The sequence below is a fragment of the Populus alba genome, chromosome 13 (genome assembly GCF_005239225.2).
Source record: "Populus alba chromosome 13, ASM523922v2, whole genome shotgun sequence".
Classification (NCBI taxonomy): domain Eukaryota; kingdom Viridiplantae; phylum Streptophyta; class Magnoliopsida; order Malpighiales; family Salicaceae; genus Populus; species Populus alba.
The window spans coordinates 650,901-666,246 of record NC_133296.1 but is presented as its reverse complement, the minus strand read 5'-3'; the positions used below and the strand labels follow the sequence as shown (position 1 = coordinate 666,246).

The following is a 15,346-nucleotide window of genomic DNA, read 5'->3' as shown; positions in this document are numbered from 1 at the left end:
ACGGATCGACTAGCCCAAGAAATTCGTCGAGGTTATTTAAATTATAATTATTTAAAAAATAAAGTGATGTAAAAAAAAAAAAAAAAAAGGCTTGAAATGATATTATTTGAGTAAAAAAATTTATTCAAAATAAAACCAATCTAAACCATCCTATAAATTAATACCCACCCATAACTATTTTATTTAAAAGCCATGAAAAACCAATCTAAACCATCCTATAAAGTAATACCCACCCATAACTATTTTATTTAAAAGCCATGAAAAACCGAACACTCTCACGCATCATCTTCTTTGCCAAAAAGACATCACCTTCAAATATATTTTTTTGTACTTGAATTTGCTCTCAGGCCATTATTTATTCGAATGTCATAAATCACTATTAAAAGTTTATATAATTATTAATTTTAGAATTCATGGAATTAATCAACACACACAAACTGATCTAAACACCCGTGTTAATCTAAAAAAACAGAACAATTTTTGGTGCCTTGTTACAAGCAAAAGATCCCTCATTTTGATGGGGTTTGGAGCCAAAGTTCTGAGATTTTTGTTGGGGTTTGAGAGACTAGAAGAGGAAAGTGCAATAAGGAAAGCAATGGGGTTCGGATTTGGAGTGGTGGGTTAGCGAGAATTGAGAAAGAGAAGGTAAGTTAATGAAAGGCAAGTTAAATCTAAAATTGCAAGTTGCAAGGAGGTGACCAATCACGATGCTAACAAAACTCTTCGGAGTTACTGGGATTAAAGTGCCAAGAACTATATGCAAGAAGGTGTCTTCATACGAAGAAATTGATAGGAAAGCTGGAACAAAGATGGTGAACGGTGAAATCAAAATAATAAATCAATACTGATAGCAGTTCAACATTTCCCTTCAATATAAGAGTTTTGGACACTCGAAATAGCAAGCCAGTACATTGTATATATCCTAGAAAACAGCTAGGAGACTCGTATCTTTGCAACCGACTCTTACAATGTAAAGGAAACATCATTCCAATATTCCTTGAAACTACAAGCGTGGCAATATAAAGATTTTCTGAGTGCCAAAAATTAACACTATGAAAAGGGAAGCAGAGATGCTACCATGACGACTAGGACCGTAGAAATATTTTAATAATAAAAAAAAAAACAGTGAGAGAGACTCCATGTCCTTTTTATAAGACCCCAATCTCCTGGGATAACTACTCCCTTTAAAATGAACTCAGGTTTCCCAAAATATTCTAGACATGGAAACCCAAGTTCAATCATGCCACCAATCACATTCATTTCTCTTCCTGCAACGTATTACTCTGGCCATAATGAAACCCGAGCCAGTCCAACACCCTATCAACCACTACCCGAAACCAGAGGTAGACCAAACATGACACCAAGACACCAAGACACCTGACCTGAACCTGACGACCATCTCACCACACTCCTCAAGGACTTCAATGGAGCCTGCAGCTAAAACTCCTGCAATCAATAATACATCATTGAGTGCTGGAAAAATATTTTTCAGTTTTTGGGACCTTGGGTAGCAAAACTTAGATGCCCATTGGCCCTCCATGCTGATCACCAAAAATTAGCCTGGATTTACCAGAATATGAACCATCACACAATTAATATATACCTTTAGCCGAAGTTGAATCCGCCAGAGGGAACAGCAGGAGCCTCACCCCCAAATTGGAACCCAGATTGGGAAGCATCTCCTGGTGGCATTGTTTCATCCTCCTCTTCCAACCAATATGTCTCAAGAATCTTCACTGCCTTCTCATATATCTCAGTGTTGTCATGTGACTGTAGATTCTCAATTTTCTCCAATCCTTCAGCGTCATCAATCATCTGAGCATAGAGATTTACACCTCCAGTTTCACTGACATTCTTGTCAGCTTCTCCAACCTTTAAGATGTTTTCAAGGCCTTCTAAACAGACTGTTACAATCCTTGGATCTGGGCAAATGAGAAGGTCACACAAGGGCTTGATACAACCCTGGCTGACAAGGTACCTGGAAACCATGTGTACACCCAGATGAGCAGGCTGGTTGATTCACTACTCAATTTGCAAAACATATTTTCCAAAATAACAAGATTACTGCTTCTTACTTGATTTGTTCATGGGCACCACCAGATGTAGCATTTGAAATTGCCCATGCTGCCTCTTTCTTGATGTCAAACTCAGCATTTTGAAGTAGATGAACAAGTGGACTGATAATATTAGCTTCAATTACAGCCTGCAAAATTTCATGAACAAGATATACAGAAAATCGATCCATCGTTCAGACTGAATTGATGCAATTTAATAAATAAATGGAACCGACAAGTATTTCTGACTTACCTGGATCTGCTCCTTGTTACCAGCTGTTATATTAGATATGGTCCAACAAGCTTCCTTCTTGATACTCTTTTTATAATTGTTGGCCAACAAGTTCAAAAGGCAAGGCAGCGCTTGATGATTGATGATACACTACATGGTAGCAGAACACGTCAACACGTGAGATAAGCAAATCTCTTCTTACAATGAAAATGTCCACATGTGCATCCTTAATGATTTTCCCAATAACAGAAAATGATTGAAAAAAAGCATTTCTTTTCATGACCATGAAATAAAAAGACAAACTCCTACTGCCTTCTCTGGCAGTTATATTATGCAAATAAGCATATGCCCTATTTCCTGGTCATGAATGCCCCTGTTAGCTTTCTCCTTAAAATGCCTTTTCATATCTGCTCCTATTCCCTTCGATATATAACAAGCCTACTAATGTACAATTTGTGTACAAGGTACTTTGAACTCAAAACTCCTCCCATTATTAAGATGAATGGTACTGATGCCAACATGGATAACACAGTAAAAAAATTTAAACAGCCTATTGTCCACCACTTTGAAATTATTTAGAAAACTTAACTGCATTGATTATAGCGAATATGAAAAATAGTTAATAATTCACAGTACTGTAGAACGTATAGCTGTTTAAGCAGTTGCTAAAAGTAGAGGGCATTTGGCCAGGCCACTGATTCATTATAACATTAGGTTCCACTTCCATCCAATACAGGGATGAAGTGGGCTAAATGCTACACCTATTATACTGAACACTTACTATCCCTGTATGGGATATCATCGAGGTACTAACAGGAATGCTAAAACAGAGACAGTATCTCCAATAAAAGAATTTTCTAGATTGTGGGATAACAAAATAGTGTAGATTTTTTTCACACAAGAGAAACATATGGCTATAAGCGACAAATACCTGTGTCTGCATATCATCCCCAGTGACGATATTTCCCACAGTGCGAAGAGCAGGAATCAGAACTGAAGGAGATGGGTGCCTGAACCATGATACAAAAGTTCAGGATCTGGGTGCCTAAAACAAAATAGAAAGTACAAGTCCCACAATTTAATACTCACAGCAGAAGCTCAACTAGCCGTGGACATACTCCTGCTTCGATAACAGCTTGAATTTTGTCGTTTGTACCATCAGAGAGATATGAGAGTGCCCAACATGCATCAGTTAAGACTTCTTCATCGTCAGAATGAATAAGGCGTGCAAGAGCTGGAAGTGCAGGCTTAACCTGTTAAATGAGATTGTAACAAAAAGTCAAGACCTGTGGCCTAAGAACCATCACATAAAATGTTACAAACAACAAAGATTCAAGTCAGCAATGATCCCTGAAATCCCTCATAACTAAATATTAAAAAAGGATAAATGGCATGACCATTATCAAGTGAAAACAAATAAAGTGTGGAGCATTGATCTTTTCACATTCAGTCAAAACGCAAATAAAAATGAACTAATGAATAACCAAACCTGATCAAAAGGAGGTTGTGGCTTGCCTCGACAAAAGTTTGAGAGTGTCCATGTAGCATTTCTGAGCATAGAAAGTTTGGCATTCTCATTTAATTGTGCCAGTAAAGGAAGCAAAGCTCCGTGGCCAAGGACAAGATCACGGCATCTAGGAGAATCTCCAGCAACATTTCCCAAAGCCCACACAGCCTGCACATTCAAACATATAAGGGAGGAGTTTGGTCACGATTATCTAGCAGGATAGCTACTGACTGCAACTAATTAATAAAAACCAAATTCATTCACACTGAACAAAAACATTAAGACCTAACCCGAGACAATTTAAATAAACAAAAGAAAATCAAACTAGTTAACACTGGTCATGATCGATTTTCATACCTGCTCACGAACATCATCACTTGGAGAACCAAGAAGTTGTACGAATATAGGAACAGCCCCATGATCAATCACCACCTTGGTGTTCTCAGATGTTCCAGAAGCAATGTTTGTGAGAGCCCAAGCTGCTTCAAACTACAGTAATTTTCACCTGATTAGATTCTCCAGCATATACAACAATAAAAAAAAAAAGAAACAAATAGTCAAAGGCATCTACAATACCTGTAATTGTGGGAAGTCCTCCCTCATAAGAAACTGAACAAATCGAGGAACAACACCAGCTTGTATAACTTCCTCAATAGGAGGGCTGCGCTCTGGAAACAGAAATTGACAACAGAGACATGTTATGCAAATAGCATTAATGCTATTATAAAAGACATTCCAAGAAGCAGTTTCTCACCAATTGAAAGTAATTTCCTGAACTGAGTGGTTGCCTCCAATTGCAGATTACCATCTTCAGTCCAAACACCCGCAACCATTGATGGCAGATGTTCCAACTGCTGTCAACCAAGTCCAACATAGAGAATAAATCAAAACTCGAACATCTTTTAAGATCACCAAAAGTGAAACAAACAAGTATCCAAATTTCACCTAAATTACAAGTATCCGCCATCTAAACCTCCAAAAAGCTAATGAACTAACACACCTGGAAATAGCCAAACTAGAATCCCCCAATTATTGGTTCAAACAATTCAACAGAATACAAATTATGACATGCATGACACACTCAATCACGCAATCAAAAACCAATATCCAATGGTTTAATCAATTCCAACAAGAGATCCTGGCAAAGTGGCACCCAATACCAATGCGATGGGATTGGTTGCACTCTACACGATTGAGACAAATATTCCCATTGCATAGCTAAACCTAGCAAACAAACCTTACAGTGAAACCAATAAAAGCACCATAACCCTTGAATGAATAAAACTTAAGCCCTTCAGATAATCTAATACACCCAGTTCCGATAAAAATTCATCAAAGCTCCAAACCAACTGAAACCTAAATCTTTTAAACCTAATTCTAACCAAGCCCAACAAAACTAACACACTATAACGCTCGAAAACAATCAGACCACCAATCACACCAGAATATTATTAACCAAATTCACTCAACCTTAACCATCTCAACAGCAGCAGATCATTAAATAATTTAAATTTAACCACAAAGCCACCATTCAAAACCAAATTCAACAAAAGCCCTAATTTCAACTGAAACCCCACACACACAAACACTCAAAACAAATTACAATAAAAAATAGTCGAAAATGAAGACGAAAATCCATAAAATCACGAAACTAACCTTCTTCTCGGCAGCAGAAGAATGGAGACTAGCAGGCATGGCTTGAGCCTGAAGTCCTTCACGTCTCTTCTTTTGAAGACTCTCTTCTCTCCGATTCTTACGGATCTCCACCATGTTATCCTCCCTCCTCCGCCTTCCCTCCTCCGCGTCCACCGCCACCTTGTACCTGTTCCGGCGGACCTCGGTCCTTGCACTCGGCCTCAACGACATCGTTTCGGATTAAAGGATTAGCTAATACGATGATTATTTTGGATTAGCGACTTGGTTGAAGGATTAAGCAATTAATCGAACAATTAATTGAGGATTTTGTTTGATTTTTTGAAAGTTGAGGAGAGAGAGGGGGGCGTAGCGGAGAGGTTTGCATTATATATGTAGGGTTTGATAAGAAAATGGGTTTTGATCGTTATTTTATTACGAGATGTGCCATTGATGGGGTTAATTTGAATTTTGAACGTGAAGAAAACAGGTGACCTTTTTGAGGGAACTGGTCGAACGACGCCGTTTGTTGATGGAGGGAAGCTAGCCTGGTCGCTGTATGGTACTTTGCAATAGCAAAAAAAATCACAGAATGCCAGAGAATATGTTAACTTGAAAGATTCATCCAACTAACCATGATTGATCAAATTATGGTTTTAATGATTTCGCTGGCTAACCAAACCAGATCAAAATTAGGTGGAGTCAACAGCAAGAAGAAAAAAGAACAAAACGCTGTCGTTTTTAATAAAAATAATTTATTTGAATTAACTGTTGATTGAATAATCCAGCCTGTTTTCGATTCAAGTCTAACAACTGTGCATGCTAAGATGAAAATGATTATACAAAAAAGAGAGAGGGACACAATTGAAATCTTTGATGAAAGAAGACTATATCCAGGGGAATTGTGAAAACACAAAAAACTTCGTGAGGAGGAAAGTTTTCAGTGGTCTAATGATCAAGTTTTAAGTTTTAACCGGGTCATCAAGTTGTTCAGGTTAAATTTTTTTATAAAAAAATTAAAATAACATCGTTTTAAAAAAAAAAAATTAATTGGTTGGAACTGAATCTTGCCGAGTTTCACATTAAATTTTTTTTTTTTTTATTTCAAAACTTCGGTGAAAAGGATATTCTGTACTCCCTTACTCGAATAGCCCTGGCCAGGGGACAGGGAAACCATCACTTTTACCGTGTGTTCGTGGAATGTCGTTCACTTTGATGGAGGTTGCAGGGCAAATAATTGAAATTGATTTGTGATTTTAGTATGGTCCAAATTATTTTAGATGAGGTCACCTTCAAGAAATAAAATACATTTACCGATCTTCGATATAAAACTATGGGATAGTGTGATGTTAGAGACAAAGCTCTTCACGTGAGCTTATCATGTGCCCATGGAAAAGAAATATCAATTGCAATGATAGATGCCCAGAGAGACCTTAAAAGAAAAGCTGAGAGAATAGTGAGTTTCAGTGTAGCTTTACAGAGTTTACTGTGTTTGTGTACCTCCATCATAAAATTACTCATTTACCTTTCATGGAAGACAAAAAAACCTTTAAGCCTTCAAGTGGAGTTTTGTTACTCTTTTCCACCGACCCATTACCTTTAAAAAATTACGTGGGTGTGTATTTGTTTTTCTTATACCGAAAAAATACTCTTTTACTCCAGAGTCAGCGAGATTTATAATTATTGATCAGGGGCTTTCTTGATTTTTCACGGGTTTCTTAACAGTAAGTATATTTCCTTGCCCCCGAGATTAAAGATGTGCTCAGCTATTGGGTATAGGTGTTTACGGTTTTTGGATAATACAATGAAAGTACATTTTTAACCTTAGAAATGATAGAACTCAAGCTTGGTTTTGAGAGCATTTTGGTATTTTCACATGGGTTTTTATTAATTAACAAGTTCGTGGGTGCATTTTGGTATTTTTCATATTTTTTTTTAATTTTTTTTATTCACAATTTTAGAGGCACATGTTCTAAACATGCCAAGTGAATGGATGATGTTTGCACAATTTAGGCTGGCACATGTGACTTCACTCGGTATTAAAATCTCATAGTCCATCATCTCACTGGATGCGTAACCATCTCTTCTCACACATGGTGTTATGTGTGTTGTAGTTGGACTATCGTAAATCGTTGTTGTTTTTTTCTCTCTCCCAACAATTAAAGATAAAATACATTATTGTTTTTTTTTTTTTATATTTTAATTTTAATCTTATTTTTTTAATTTTCAACCAGGTCAAATTAAAGATCATGCCGCATTAAGCCAAGCCTAGAATTAACAATTATGATTCATACTTACTTTTTTCTCGGTGTCATGAAAGTGTGTTCGGTAATATGGTGACTCGGCGAGTAGTGTTTTTTCAATTGGTAAAGCATTTAAATGATTTTTTTTAATTTTTAATATCAACACATTAAAATCAAAAAAAAAACACATAAAATTCATTAATGTAATGCACTAAAAAAAGAGTTTAAAAACCATTAAAAACAAATAATCTAAGTGGAGATAGGCAATCAATGGACAGGGACCCAAACTTTTATTGTCTAAAAGAGGGATGAACGTAACAGGGCCCAATCCACCTACAGGACAATCGAGTACGAGCTCTGGGCTACCTATCTCGGCAAGAAGTCAGCCTCAGTTTCTCTATTCCTCTTCCTGTGCATCCCTGAAACGTGAGATTTGTGTGATTTTTACCTCGAGAAATTAGGGTTTATTTGCTACAACATGGCTCCGTATGGTTTCATAGGAAATGAAAAAACAATTGAATGATTCGTGCATGGAGGTTCTAAGATCAATACAGGCCAGTGCAGTAAGATTTCCTATTTTGTTTTTATTTTTGGAAATAAGTTTTTTTATGATTTTATTTGACATTTCTACGTGAATGTGGCACGTGAATTTGAATTTATGTTAATGCGATGGGATTTAGATTGTTTTTTCTTCAAACTGATAATTTTTTTCAAAAAATTTTATTTATTTATATGACATGAAATTATATTTTTATAAAAAATGTTATTACATATCGTCTGACTATCTTAATAAGAATACTTGAATATAATTATCTGGTATTTAGTGGTATTAAAAAAAATAAGTGTTAATCTTTTTTTTAAAAAAAAAACTTGAATTAATTAAATAAAAAAGATCATATCTTTTTTTTTTTTTTTTTTTTTATTTAAAAATATATCAAAATAATATTTTTTATTTTTTAAAAATTATTTTTGATATTACAAAAATACCAAAAAAATATCAACTTAAAATTAAAAAATTTAATTTTTTAAAAAATTTCTTTTGAAAAAAAAAAAAAAAATTGATAATTAGCATGCTTCTGGTTCCTGGATGCCGGCTGACTGGTCAGTTGCCATTGAAAACTGTGCACGGCGAAAGTAAAAACAATAGATCTATCGAAAAAATTGGCAAATTAAATGTCGAATGGTTCGAGACGCAGCTTTTCAGGGCCTGACAAAACCGAAGCTGATCTGATCGTCTGGGTCAGTTCACCCTTTAAACGCGCTATCGTTCCATTTAAAAAACAAATTGAATTCTTTAACAACAATCTTCTCTACCATGATTCTCCATGCACAACAGACACCAAGACAAGACAAGCACTATAAAGAAAGGGTGCCGAAAGCTAGAAAATGAAAAGCAAGACAGAGACAAACATGCCATGTAATGTAAGTTTGCAAGTTGCACTACAGACACACCAGTAAAGCACTAACAGCTACAGACCTCCAGTCCTGCCATAAAATAAAAAAATAGAAGTGTGATAATAATTATTTTTTAAATAATTTTTACTATTAAAATATATATTAATAATATTTTTTTATTTTTTAAAAATTATTTTTAAAATCCGCATTACTAATGGAGGCGGCATGGACCTTATGAAAGCTTTTGCATCGCACCATGAAATGATCACAATGGACCTCGGCAATTTCAATGCCCGTTTAGCTTTTTAGTGTAGCAGATCTAGAATGAGCTTTATCCTTGGGCATAATTTTTTTTAAAAAAAGAGATAGCCCACCTTACCTATATCCAGTGCATAACCGAGATGATAGGAGAACTGGCTGGTATCAGAAGCAATGAATCAAAAAAGATTATTTCTTTGGATTGCAGTCATGCACCAAGAATTTATAAAAGAAATTAGAAGATGCACCTATCACACGAAAAGTAACTGGCCAGATAGAACTATACATGGCCCGAATCACACTAGTGCATGAAACATGTTTAAGATAATGTTTTAGAAAACTATATAGTATAAGTGATATGCATAACAATTGTCAAATTTGTTCTCCCATGCTGGCCCGTGCCTCATCTCCTAGTTGAAGGACCTTAAGAAATGGCTTTGGATGCCCATGTTGTCTCATGTTTGCCAAAGACAAATGTTACCATTCATAGCTCTTCTTCACTCAATGTTCAATGAACAAAGGAAAAACATAGTGTATGATATAAGTTGATGACAAACAAGTAAGGGGAAATTTTATTCTATCTAAGTATAATCACAATCCTTCCAAGTTAAGAACAAACTAAATTGTTACCTAAACTAATCCCCCCATAAACACCAAATTTCCACCATAATTCATGCACTTGGTTGGATGATCCACTGTAATTCATGCATCAACAGCGAGAGCTGCCGCGCTTCGCTGCATTACCTTTTGATGCATTGACACGTGCCCTCTTCGTACTTGTCTGGTCATCATTGAGGTCAAAGTCCATGCCATTCCCACCAACCATTTCCATGAACATCTTCTGCAGATCTTCAAAACTATCTCCCTGGAATACTCAACACACCATTTGGAGGTCAAATTTACCATTCTGCCCTTTTCATATGGCTTAGGTGAACTAATAATGGTTACACAAAAGGGGGGCAACAGGGGAAGGTGAAGGAGTGGGAGCTCAATTTCATACCTCATCTTTCACATTGTTCATCATGGAGATCATCTCTTGCATAAAATCACAAAATTCCTGTTTTCAAAAATTTACAAATTGAAGACATACGGGCAATCTATTGAAAGAAAACAAACTAAAAAGACAGAAGAGACATCAACAATGGGTAGTCCACGATACTCATTTGTGCATGTAATACATTCATTGTTGTGCGTGTTAGACTTAGATTGATCCAGGAAAGAGCCTAGATCACTGAATTATTAGATTAACTCATGGATCACGAGATCAACCCAGACAAATTTCTTGATGTTGACCAAACAAGTACAAACCAGACCGATTCAAATTGAAACTCAATCCAAATCAGGTCAAAGGTTTCCAAAATCAACTTTTCAATGTTTGTCTGTGTAATGCAGCATTTCAAACGATGAAAAATTATGCCTTTTCATTCCAACTACGGTCTAAAATGGTATTTTTTTTTTTTTTTGGTAACTTGGAATGTCTGAGCCAACTTACGCGCACCACGACTAATCCCCGAACTCACTAAACATCCTGCAAGCCCAATAAACAGGTAAAGCACCGCGGGATAACAAGCGTGCACAAGCAAGACTTGAACCTGGAAGGACACAAGACCCTTCCACCGTTGTGCTACAAGCTCAAGTGCGTGTTCATTCATCTAATAAAAGTCTATTCCAAACGTGTTTTCTAAAAATTTGATTTTTATTTTTATTTAAAATTATTTTTAATGTTTTGACATGCCAATATTAAAAATAATAAAAATTATTATTTTAATACATTTTTTTTTTAAAAAAATAACCCCAGTAACTGCTACTACGCTCCAAAATACCACTAAAATGAATGTGCCTAGCCAATCATTAACGACCACACCCACGAACACCAAAACCTAAAAACGACACCATTTTGTTTTGCCTTGCAAGAACTAAAACAAAATAGAAAACAAAGAGGGTATTTTTGAACGTACCTCGTCTTCTTCCTCCAGTGGATCGTAAAGCCCAGCATCGTACATTGACCTCTTAAATTGATCAGATAAAACTGCAAAAACCCATTAAACATAGTTATCTTCGGTTCAAAAACAGAACCTTAACACCAGATTACCACCATCAAAACCGCCACTCTCACCGGAATAAGCCTCTTGAACTCGCTGGAACCGCCGTTTGGCTTCTCCGCCGACCCCGGGACTTTGATTTTGAGCCCACTTATCAGGATGCCATTTCTGAAATCATTAAAAGAAAAAGTTACAAGCTTTAGATAAACCAGTAAGAAGAGTCAAAACGTGGTGGGTTGTTTTTTTAATTCTTGAATTTACCATGGCAAGTTTTCTGTAAGCAGAACGGATATCAGAGAAGGAGGCATCCCTACGAATACCAAGAATCGTGTAGTAGCAAGATCCGCCTTTGGATCCTCCTTCTCTATCCATATCTCTTTACTACAATTTAATTTACACAAATCAGCTAACCTAAAAACTCACAGTCGTCAGAGAATGAGCATAGCAGAGGAACAAGAATGCACAATCGTGTAGTTCTGTTGATTCTGTTCTTGTCTTTTAAGGATTTGAGGAGAATTGAAGCTATAAAGGGATGTTTGTGTATGTAGAGAGAACATATCTTTGAGAAAAAGGGAGGGAGGAAAGTTCGAGAGACCTGAGAGGGACGACAGTTTTTGTGTTTCAGTTAACCTGTTAAAGGTGAAGTTTCATTTCAGTCACTTGATTTTTTAAAATGTAAAGTCCATCCCCTATTCTTCACGTTGTTAGTCACCTTGTTCTTTGTCCATGTTGAATTCTCCCTTAAAAGTCAAACACGCTAGGCATAATGACACAATATGCATCTCGGGTGTTGTGGTTAAAATGTTATTCGTTAAAAATTATAATTTTAAAAATAAAATTTGAATTTTTATATTAATATCAAAATAAATTTTAATTTTTTTTAAATTTTTTTATCACGGGTGATGTGTCCTTTTAAAAAATGAATTCATGTACATGGTATGGTGCACTTGATGGTAGGATTTTTCGCCATCTTTCACAAGCAAATTAAAAAAATAACCACATGATCATTGAAATAGGAAAAAAAGGATGGAATGATGATAAAAAGAGTAAAAGGACCTAAATGAGATAAAAGTTAAAACAAGAGGACATAATAAATGCCACCAACCCTTTACGGTTTCGAGAGCCTAGATATTTTTATGCGATCTTGTGATTTTCACATTTGATTTTTGAATAATTACGGGACTTGCCATTGCAAATTGGCGTACTTTTGGGCCTTTGGCACGTTTCGCGCTCTTTTTTTTTTTTTTCTTAATCGCGGCGCGTTGCGTGTCGAAAAGATTCCAATTCGATTCTTGAAAGATTGAATATCTTTGTTACGGATGGCAGTGGGCCTTCCTGTATTTATATCAGATTAATTATTTAACTGGTAAAAAATTAAATATATATATTTTTATTCATCAAGCGCCCTCCTTGGATTTAGATATTTTTTAACGAAACGGAATAAATCTCTGAAAAAAGAGAGTGGAAGCTGAGATGGCATCTAAGCACACCCTCCGATCAGATGAAAGAGCAGTTTCTAGTCTCCACAGATAACCCCTTCGATCTTGCCCAGTCTCGGCGTTGACCTTTGATTACGATGTAAACAGGTAAGAAATATTGATGTGAAATCTATTATTTTACCATTTGATGATGGTGATGCTGAGAGAAACACTGTTTTATTCTTAGTTTCTGTGAAGGAATCATGTGTGCTGTAGAGAGATTGAGGCAACATTCTTCCTATCCTCTCCCTCCCTCCTGGATTTACTGTAAACATACGCGCCGCTGATTAATTTACCTGTAAGAAAATATTGTTCATGTTTGTCTGGTTAATTTGACTGGACATAAAAGGAAAAAGATGGAAAAGCTTGCGACGGCAAAGAGGTCACCCAGAAAGTTTGAAAATGTTTTTGGTACTTCGTTTTAAATGTAATTTTAAAAAAAGTTGAATTTTTTTTAAAAAAATTAATATATATTTTTAAATTATTTTGATGTATTGATTTTGAAAAATAATTTTTAAAAAATATTATTAATATATTATTTTAAATAAAAAATATTTTAAAAAAAACAACTACTTTTTTAAACATAAACTGAAATTCAAGCAGTGGCTATTAAACTTGCAGAGTTCTGAGATGTTAATTCATTAGATTTAGAATTTAACTTTCACTATATTTAAAATTAATTAAACAGCACTATGGCTGACTTGATAAAACAATTCAATTTATATATATTTTTAAATGATTTTATTTTATTTTATTTAAATTTATATTGAGTCATCTTGAATTAATTTATCACGAATTGAGTTTATTAATTTTATTTTTATAAATTAATTTTTAATGATTTTTCAATTTAATAGATATATTAACCCAACTGTTTTTATATCCCAACCTCTACTTTAATACTTGGAGTAAGCATTAAGGTTTAGAAAGTGCCCACTTCTAGGAACCAGCCACCATGCTCTGTTGATCACCTACTTTCCAAGTACTTTAAGTTTCGTTTTCAATCTTTATACAAATAAAATGCTATTTCTAGAAGCTAATAGAAATTTTGCTTATCTTAGAGATATTGATTTAGGGGATAGATATATTATTTTCCTACTAGTCTTATTAAACCCGAGTCAATATTATAGGTGAATCTAGTGATCCGTTAAATCTTTAATATGATTGGGGCTAGATTTTATATTATATTGAATACGACTTGATTAATTGACTCCTTATGTCAATCAACCATTTAGTAAAACTCGGGTAAGATTTAGTTTTATTTTTAAATTTTTTTAAAATAATATAATTTTAATTAAAAAAATAATAATATTATTATTTGAGATTTTCAAAGTCACAGGTAAGATCTAACTTTATTTTTTAAAAATTTTAAAATAATAGTAATTGTGGTAAAATATTTTTTTTATTTATATATTAAATTATTTTTTAAAAATTAGTATGATAAAACGATTTAAAAAATATATATAAATAATTTTAAATAATAAAAATAATTTTAAAAAAAATATAATTTCAATCATATTTCTAAATATATTCTCAATTACACTCGTAAAGTTAATCAAATATGGCAATCAATCAATCAACCTAAAGCTAAAGAATTGCCGAGATGACTAGACATGATTTATTTATTTCCAATTTTTCTAACAACTTGACGATGATGATAGCAAGTGGATGTGTTTAATGATGTCTAATATTTAAATTAATTTATATATATTTTAATTAATTTTATAAATCATGAAATTAACATTATCTAAATAAATCATGTCTAGCCATCTTATTAGTTTAATGATGTTTTTTACACACACACACAAAAACAACATAACGTACTACCAAGCAATAGATTACCTTCAGAAAAATGCTTAAAATCACAGGCAACAATAAACTGAACTGGATATTTCATATAAATAAACTATATTTGTATGATGAATTTATGAAAATAAAAACCATTTTTTTTCCTGGTAAAAATAAAAAAACTTCCAAGATAAAGTAAATAAAAATGTCAAAATAAAAATAGGGTTAAATATTTATATATGTATTTGTTTTTTCCTTTATGAGAAAATTAGTTTTTCATTGTGATCCTTTATTATTTTATTTTATTTTTCAATGACAACTTCAAAACTTAATCTTATGAAATTAGATAGTAAAATAATTAAATTGAAAAAAAATAATTTAAAGATAAAAAAAATGAAGAAGACGTTACAAGTTGTTTACTTGTCTAGTTTCCAACTACCAAAAAAAATAGTTGCATAATAAGTTCTAAGACAACATTTCTGGAGAGGGAAGACAGAAATATATCCTGGTAGTTTTTGTTTTGAAATGATAGAAATTAACTCTAAAATTATCATAAAAATAATATTTTTTTTTTTTGTCCTCGTATCTCCAACCAAAGCAAATATGTTTTTATATCTATTCCCTTGTAACTGAAATATAGAAATTTTAAACTCTCTGTATCATCTGGGATAGCTCACACAGCATTAGGAAGAAGAAGAAAAGATAGCAAAAAGCAGAGTA

At 34.0% G+C, this 15,346-nt stretch overlaps 2 protein-coding genes across 3 annotated transcripts; both read right to left on the bottom strand.

Annotated features, from left to right (window-relative positions):
• Positions 1 to 813: 813 nt before the first annotated feature.
• On the bottom strand, positions 814 to 5,989 carry LOC118060954 (importin subunit alpha-1). 2 transcript variants are annotated; one of them, XM_035074275.2, is made up of 11 exons: positions 5,450 to 5,989; positions 4,548 to 4,647; positions 4,370 to 4,461; positions 4,151 to 4,282; positions 3,776 to 3,961; positions 3,376 to 3,539; positions 3,218 to 3,296; positions 2,308 to 2,436; positions 2,076 to 2,203; positions 1,604 to 1,978; positions 814 to 1,446 (listed from the first exon to the last, which is right to left on the bottom strand). In XM_035074275.2, exons 1-10 carry the CDS (start codon positions 5,657 to 5,659, stop codon positions 1,606 to 1,608), a joined length of 1,593 nt encoding a protein of 530 aa, XP_034930166.1. In that variant the 5' UTR covers positions 5,660 to 5,989; the 3' UTR covers positions 814 to 1,446; positions 1,604 to 1,605. The 2 variants fall into 2 exon arrangements, with proteins under 2 accessions (XP_034930166.1, XP_034930167.1); XM_035074276.2 differs by having other exon boundaries at positions 4,548 to 4,644; positions 5,450 to 5,983.
• A 3,792-nt stretch (positions 5,990 to 9,781) lies between these two features.
• On the bottom strand, positions 9,782 to 11,916 carry LOC118060953 (uncharacterized). Its single transcript, XM_035074274.2, has 5 exons — positions 11,625 to 11,916; positions 11,438 to 11,531; positions 11,280 to 11,350; positions 10,322 to 10,378; positions 9,782 to 10,186 (listed from the first exon to the last, which is right to left on the bottom strand). The coding sequence occupies exons 1-5, from the start codon at positions 11,733 to 11,735 to the stop codon at positions 10,031 to 10,033; spliced, it is 489 nt and encodes a 162-aa protein (XP_034930165.1). The 5' UTR covers positions 11,736 to 11,916; the 3' UTR covers positions 9,782 to 10,030.
• Positions 11,917 to 15,346: the final 3,430 nt, after the last annotated feature.

Excerpts from the sequence above, each read along its gene's own strand:
- LOC118060954 (XM_035074275.2), bottom strand. The coding sequence starts at position 5,659 with ATGTCGTTGAGGCCGAGTGCAAGGACCGAGGTCCGCCGGAACAGGTAC. Across the intron at positions 3,962-4,150 it reads GTGATGATGTTCGTGAGCAG|GCTGTGTGGGCTTTGGGAAA; the intron begins GTATGAAAATCG and ends TTGAATGTGCAG. Across the intron at positions 2,204-2,307 it reads GTAACAAGGAGCAGATCCAG|GCTGTAATTGAAGCTAATAT; the intron begins GTAAGTCAGAAA and ends GAAATTTTGCAG.
- LOC118060953 (XM_035074274.2), bottom strand. The coding sequence starts at position 11,735 with ATGGATAGAGAAGGAGGATCCAAAGGCGGATCTTGCTACTACACGATT. Across the intron at positions 11,532-11,624 it reads CTTACAGAAAACTTGCCATG|AAATGGCATCCTGATAAGTG; the intron begins GTAAATTCAAGA and ends TAATGATTTCAG. Across the intron at positions 11,351-11,437 it reads AGTTCAAGAGGCTTATTCCG|TTTTATCTGATCAATTTAAG; the intron begins GTGAGAGTGGCG and ends GGGTTTTTGCAG.